General features: G+C 39.3%; 1 protein-coding gene across 1 annotated transcript; it reads left to right on the top strand.

Annotated features, from left to right (window-relative positions):
• The first annotated feature begins 1,905 nt into the window (after window positions 1-1,905).
• On the top strand, window positions 1,906-5,879 carry LOC148724200 (uncharacterized). The gene is made up of 3 exons (XM_088732199.1): window positions 1,906-2,032; window positions 4,189-5,296; window positions 5,508-5,879. Exons 2-3 carry the CDS (start codon window positions 4,200-4,202, stop codon window positions 5,584-5,586), a joined length of 1,176 nt encoding a protein of 391 aa, XP_088588325.1. The 5' UTR covers window positions 1,906-2,032; window positions 4,189-4,199; the 3' UTR covers window positions 5,587-5,879.
• The last annotated feature ends 1,752 nt before the right edge of the window (window positions 5,880-7,631 follow it).

Raw genomic sequence — 7,631 nt, forward strand, 5'->3', positions numbered from 1 at the left:
TATAAAAGCTGACGTTTCGAGCGTTAGCGGCCTTCGTCGTAGCGAAGCGAATATTTGTCAAATATTGTTTCTCTGTCGTCAGTTGGAATACTGAACGAAGAGGCCTAGGCCTTTTCTTCAGTTTTTAAATGTTTTCGAAGGTCGGTAATTGTATGCATTCGTCAGTGGCATGTTGGATCCGCTCGCCAGGTAATTTTAGGAATGGATTGGCTTGGTTATGGAAATCGCTAAGTCAAAATTTAGAGTTCGCTTTAAGGTCCAAGCCATTTACTGCAAGAAATATTGAATCTCTGGAAAAATATTAACGAATTGTTTCATCAGCTTTGTATTGTTAAGAGCTTCTAATGAAGTGTAGTTAGTTGGACTAAAAAGGCTTTTATCTTCTCTTTTAATTTCACGTCATTATTGTCTACCATCGGCGAGTAGACGCCGATGATCTGTTGGTGCCGTATTGAATCCGCCCAATATGTAAATTTAGTAAGGAATTTTGTTTTGTTTTGAAAATCACAAAGTCGATATTGTTTAACTTTCTTTTACAATTGTTTAGTCATTGATCGGTTTAACAAATAACTTAAGAGGTCACTGCTTAGTAGAGCACACATTGCACTGTAAATTAGTAGATGTCCCTGTTCTTATTCCTCGAATAAAACAGAAATCTGAAGCTATAGTACACAATGATGGAGGTAGATCCCCATATTTAAACCTTTGAATACATCTGCCTGCGCAAGGATCAGTGTTTAATGCACCGGTCGGATAAACATCTTCCAATCTCCTTTCACAGAGAAGGATTTGTTTCGACAAAACGTTCCATGCACAGGTAGTGCCAGTGCGGATCATAGAGAGTAATGAAAACCAAATAAATAAATGTATGAGAGAAATCAAGAGAAACAACATTCAGTTTTGACTCAGATCGATGTATTTAAGAAAGACATATAAGATGTGTAAGATCCTCCCGCTTACAATTTTTAGGAACGGGGAATATTCAATCTCTGGAAATAATATTAACCGATAAATTCATCAGCCATTTATTATAAGGAGCTTATAAAAACTACATATCTTCCATTGAGGTTTCCTCAGTTGGAATGAAAATGCCTTTATCTTTTTTATCTTTTCATCAGGCTTTTTCGTTTGCGTGTTGGATCCACCTGCTATGTAAATTAAGGGATAAATTTGTTTAGGTTTTGAAATCTCAAAGCCAAGATTGTTTGTTAATTGCTTAGTCCATGATTTAACAAAGAACTAGAGAGGTCACGTACTAGCTGTTAAGGTAAGCAAAGTTACCACCGCTTCTCTCTCGAAGAACCTGAAAACCCCCAGCTACAGTGCACAGAAATGGCCATGGAAGCAGATCTCCATATTTAAACCTTTAAATGCAGCTGCACCGTTAGAATGTTTAAGGCAACGGTCAGATAAAAACGTTTCAATTTCCTCTCCGGGACACCCGTTATAAGTATGGCGGAAAATTAAAAACTCATTTATAAGAGAGGAGGATCTGTCTCGAAAAAACGTTGCATGCACATTAGTGCAAGAGCGGATCTCATGGGGATATGCAATCCAAATAAATAAATGAGATTAATCATGAAAAACAACACTCCGTTTTGATTCCTATCGATGAGACGAAGTGACATACCAGAGCACGAGTGACCGGCTAGGTTCTGTTTTTTAACATAAATTTCATTTAATTATCTCTTTTCTAGACCATCAACACCTACACTCGTCAATTAGAAACTACTTAATCGTGGAAGAGGATGATCCCTCCCGACAAAACGGTGATATCAGAGCATGACTGATTATTGTGTCCTTTTTACAACAATGCTCCTTGTTGGCTTAAGCTTGTTAGCTCAGTCGGTTAGAACACTGCACCGGTATCGCAGTGGACTTCTTAACCGCTGATTGGCTAAAACGTTTTGGAGCTCACTTTAAAGGTGAGCACACCTGCTATAATTCAGGCTGTGTTCCAGTGACTTTGCCACGCACACACTCAGAGGAAAGAAGAAAGTTTCAGAAGAGACGCCTCTATTTTGAGTCTTTGGTGAGTACTTTAAAAGAGTTTGAATTCACGTTTCGTTCTTATTCTTCTACTGCACGTTAGCCAGTCTAAATTTGCTTGACTGATGTTTAGAAAAATGTAGGGTATTGATATTATTTGGAACATACGAGAAAAATTGTCCTTGAATCAAAGAGTATTGCGGATTCAGTGGTGTCTAAAGTTTGCCCCGATCCCGATCGCAACGTGTGGTTTCTGGCCCAGTTGCTAAGCGGGCGCTTAAGTTGTATCCGGAAGGCACGGGCTTGATTCCCGTGGAACCTGTTTGTGTATCTTATTCATTCGGTTCAGTAATCCTCTGCCAATCAGTAATTTTGGAACAAGATTTCGCGGCAACAACCATATTCCTGGATGAGCTTTGCTAAATTTTCCCTTTGTCTTCACAGAAATAGGGAAAACTTTCTGCAATTTCGCGGTTTTCTAAAGTGACAGGCTTGATAGTAGAAAAGATACCAGCCAAGAAAGCTTTTTTATGTCTCATCTAACAAGATCCTCGATAAGATCAAAGTTGCTAAATTCATAGAAAAAATTGTGAGCTGGGGTGCTGAGTCTATTGAAGACCACGGAACTACGTTTTTTTAATCTTTAAGTCATTGCTCGCGAGAAAAATTTGACAACTGCTCGTGCTCGCAAAAATAAACACACCGCTCGCATGCTCGCAAATGCTCGCAAAGACCATTCGACAAACCTTACTGGGGTTAGATCCTGTTCAGCTTTAGGACGTTACATAATTGCCGAACGTTATCCAAATTCAGTAAATCGTGTCTTTTTACCCTTCAGTGCAAGTCGTGTTCTTAACGAGTCCAAGAGATGCAAATTGCATTTGTGACTGAAACACCTATTAATTGTAACGAAGCACGCAATTCTCTCCCTGTTGAGAAAATGCGAATAAATTACACGCTGGTAGTCATCTGTGAAAACTTTCTGAACCATGATAACTCGGGCAACAGAGAAAAATTTGTTCACTTTTGGAATATTTTATTAGACTGATAATTACAAGGGATTTGATTTTGGCGATCGTTGTATACTATCAGAAAAATTTAAGAATGAAAGGTTACTTATTCAAACGAGGTCTATCTCAGTTGGCTGCGGTTTCAGGAAAACGGTGGGCGTGAACATTTCATATTGGGCTGTTTGGTGTAAATAATAATTTTTTCATTGTTAATAACAATTGACCGGACCCCCCACTGGAAGGCTCTGTAATATTGTTGTAACCCCCTCCCCCCCCACCACTTGCAGTTAATTGACAGTCAATTTAAACTCTGTTGGCTATCAATGATCCTCTGTCGAAAACGCATCAACAAGTTTCCTAGTTAATCAGCTCCTTTATTCTAAGAATCACTCCGCTTAAACTCCAGGCTTAACTACAGCATCAACCGACACGAGCGCATGCAGGATCGCTATATTTAACGAAGCAGGCTACACGATACCTAGGAGTATAAAGTAAATTCTGGGAAATTGAGTGAAGTCATTTCTGGTCATACACAACAAAGAACAATAACAATAAACGAATTAGGGCATTGTTTCGTCATCCTGTTTCCCCTGAAAACCATGTAAATCTCCCCCAATTCTTCGCCCTCCCCTCCCCTCCCTCCCTCCCTCCCTCCCTCCCTCCGGCCCTGGGTGAGAAATAACGACTGGTCCTTTAGTGAAAAGCCTTCTTGACGCTTTTCACTCAAACCAGCGTTAGTGCGCGAACCAACCGGTTTGGGTAAATTGAGGATGGTGGCTGAAAATAGCTAATCTTTGTTTGTCAATTAATAATGGTTTCGAAATATTAACAGAATGGAAACAGGTCAGATTTAATTAGAAGTCAGTTTAATCATTCAATCTCTCCATTTTTTGTGGGTTGGGGATCACCAAGGTTGAGTTAAAAATTTCAAGCTCCTTTCAGTCACTCCCTCACTCGCCTCAGTGCTCGCTCGTTCGTTCGTTCGTTCACCGTTCGTTCGTTTACCGCTTTTACACTGGTGTTAGGAACGGAGCCGAATTTAATTTTTTCGTCTTTATCGGTTGTAAAACACTGTGATAATCGATTTAGTTGACCTTATTCATCCTTGAACGCATTTGTGATCTCGAATTTTTCCACTTTCCAAGTTACGAGTATGACACTCACTCAAACACTTTCTTTAAAACTCCAGCAGAACTAACCATGGCTCGTCAAACCATTTTGTGGATCCTCATCTTTACTGTGTGTAGAGTGACCCCAGTCATTTTAGCTGAGGATAAGTTCTATTGCCACAATCTGCAATATGCTGGCCCCATAAAAGATGTAATAGTGATGAAGCCAACCAAACTTGCTGAGAAGACATCCAATGCAGCTAAGATAGGCATTGGTTTCGCAAAAACCATGATTTCAAATACTCTAGGAGATATTCCAGCAGTAGGGTCCATCCTGAGTGCGCTGTTTGATGAAATAGCCGATGTATATGGACCTGGAGGAGGCCTGGATCCAGAAGACGTTTACAACAGCTTGAAGGCCGAAATCGATAAGCTCAAAGAATACATGGATCAGGAAATTTTAGAAGCGAAATTGGAGGACATCAAGAACGCATTTGGAACGAGAAATGGAGGCATTCTCAGCTATGCGATGTACTGTCAGAAAACATACAAGAATGATGCAGAAGACATGGCCCCTTGTTTAGAGAATGTAAACGCTTTGCTGACCTCACAGTACCACAACTTCCTGCCACCAGATGGTAAACCGGTCAGTTTCTATGAGTCTTCCTTGCCATTGTTCCGCATGTATGGACAGCTGTATGTGGACACACTTCTAGAAATGATTGGTGCGGCAAGAAAGAGAGGCAAGGAGAGTCAAGCGGCTGCAAAGGCAGACACCCTGATCAACAAAGTGGCAAGATTCAAAGAGCATTATGAAGAATCTGTCAAAAAAATCAAAGCTCATCATACAGCGGTGCACATCATGCCGGAGAATAATGGAAACTGTGCACCTCTTCCACACGTCGGTGTTACTATGTGTATCTGCTCGATAGCCATTGGACCCAACAAATTCGATGAAGCAGAGATCAAAAAGAAGGGCAAAAGTTCAAAAGACTGGTGTCTTGGACTTTACTATAACAGTAACACACACCCTTGCTCGCGGGCCAAGAGGGATTACAAAACCGGTAGTTACCATATAACACGCGAACTTGCTATTCAATCCTACTGGGAGAAACAAGTGGGAGAAACAGTTATGAACTGGGTGAAGATAGCTAACGAGCTGAAACCACTGAAGGAAAATATGAAGAGGTACTAACACCACCAGTACTACAACAACTACTATAATTACTATTACCACTGCTACTACTGCTAATATTAATATTATTATTATTATTGTTATTATTATTATTATTATTATTACTATTATTACAACTACTGTTACTGCTACTACTTACACTACTACTATTACTGCCATTACTTTCGCCTAATAAATACAAAATTTACTATTTGTATGTTTTAGGTCACTGTCCTTTCGAGAGAGAATCCAGTTTGATCAGGAAGTCGCAGCTTACCATGCCAGAGTGAATCATGGGAAGTAGTGACAAGGAACACAGGAGTGACAGCCAGCTGATGATTGATTTGAAAAGTGTGCGTCTTTTTTTAATGGATTGACCTAGTTAGTCTGTAATCGGTTTTTTTATCAAGCTGATGATTTTTTTTTTTCCCGGTTTGTTCGTTAAAATTTTAATCGTGTGTAATATTAGGGAAGTTAAAAATAGTTTTTTTGTCTAATCCACGCTCATTAGAGCTTATCACGTTTCAAAAGTTTGTGAAGCGTTTTTTGGTAATGAGGAAAGAGGTAATGAATAAATTGGTGAGTTATCTTGGAAAATGGTGTTTTTTTTCAAATGAGAATGGGAAGACAAACGGTGCGTATGGGTTGCTAGGTTGCTATTACTAAGCAAAGGTTTGATCATAAAATTACCTAGACTCATAATGGGTGCGAGAAACCAAAATATTCTACAACTTCCAAGACTATATTCCTCAGTGAGCTTGAGAGACATTATTCCGAACTTCAGATTCAAAAACCGCGCATAAAGAGCGAGTTACGTTCTTCGATTGCGTAAGTAAAGTACCACCCAACAGGATTCAGGGCTTTTCCTCTGCAAAAAGTTATTAAAAAATGTTTTAACGACAAAAGTTCATGTTTGGCATTGTTATGTAAAACACCTTATTCCTTATTTGATTCTTGAATCAGCAAGGAACGTCAACCTTTAAAAAAAGGGCCTCCTATTAAAGGAAGAGTGAAAGGGTGAAAACAAACTTAAGAGTTGACCTCGAGGTGTTTGAAAAAAACGGGAAGTCTGCCTCTGACACAAGTAGTGGTTACATACGAGATAAATATCTGGCATCTTTATTTTGAACCAAAATTCTCAACACTTAAATCTTTCCCTTTGTCGATACTGGACATATAAATCCCCAGTGTTTTCCAATACTAACATTGTTTGAGATGAAGGGAATCATTGTATAGTTATCTGTATATAAGAAGGTGAATGCGACGACGCATTCCCGCACATAGGTCTGCTAGACAAACTGACAAGTTTAACAAACTGAAGAAGGCACTTCAGTCGCACTTAAAGGTCAGTTCAAAAACATTCAATATTATCTGCTTTACGTGAACCATTGAAATTTGTCACCTAATTGCAATTTCTACAGCTACTAAAGTTTGGTTAAATGTTAAAATAACTGGGCGAGTTTTTCCGAAGCCTTCTTGGTTGCTCCGCTTTTCTTTGCTTTTCTACGATGTTTAAAAGTTGTCGAGAAGGCCAATTAATCATGGAGGAGAGAACCATTAAAGATCGAAATTAAAATGGAAACGAATTGTGTGGAGAGAAAGAACACATCCAAGCAAAATGCCATCGTATCCTGTTGATTGATTCAGGTTTTTTTTTTCTAGCTGCGATTGAAATTAAAGGTTCGTTAGTTGGAATAAAAAGATCTATCTCGTTTTTCCAAAACTGTTCCTAAAAGTCTGGCTGACTGTATGTATATCAATCGGCGACATCGTTAGACAAGCCACCAAGCAAAATCGATAAGGAATTAATTTGCTTACATGTAGCTTGGGCGATAACAGAGTCTACATTATTTGTTAACAACCTAGCCAATAATCGAATAAAGATTATAGCTTCTTACATAAATCACTGTCACGCTACAGTGTCACTGCCACGCTACCCTGTGAGCTGACAGATGGTACCGGTGTTTCACTTTCGCAAACTTAAAGACCTGAAAGTACAGTGTATGGCTAAGGTCCAAACCCTCCAATACAGCTACCCACACAGAAACGTTCAAAGAACCTTTCAGAAAAAGAAAGTAAAAAGACACAATTCTCTCTCCTGAAAATCAAACGACTATGCCCTTTAATCTCGTTTGCAAATTATGTCTAACTCTTGTCCGTAATAAGCGTTTCAAATATCGGTAAAGTAACGAAAACAAAAGAACTTCAGCTTTGTTTACAGGATTAAGAGCTTAACCTCAATCTGTTGGTGAACACTGAAAAGGTCATGGCGCACTTTATTGAATATGAGAACGAGCAAAAACTGGACCAGCCTCAGAAACCAATCGCTGCATGCGCTGGGAAGCTGCG

The sequence above is a fragment of the Stylophora pistillata genome, chromosome 9 (assembly GCF_964205215.1).
Source record: "Stylophora pistillata chromosome 9, jaStyPist1.2, whole genome shotgun sequence".
Taxonomy (NCBI): domain Eukaryota; kingdom Metazoa; phylum Cnidaria; class Anthozoa; order Scleractinia; family Pocilloporidae; genus Stylophora; species Stylophora pistillata.

Coding starts and splice junctions, on each gene's coding strand:
- LOC148724200 (XM_088732199.1), top strand. CDS start 4,200: ATGGCTCGTCAAACCATTTTGTGGATCCTCATCTTTACTGTGTGTAGA. Junction 5,297..5,507: donor CTGAAGGAAAATATGAAGAG/GTACTAACACCA, acceptor TGTATGTTTTAG/GTCACTGTCCTTTCGAGAGA.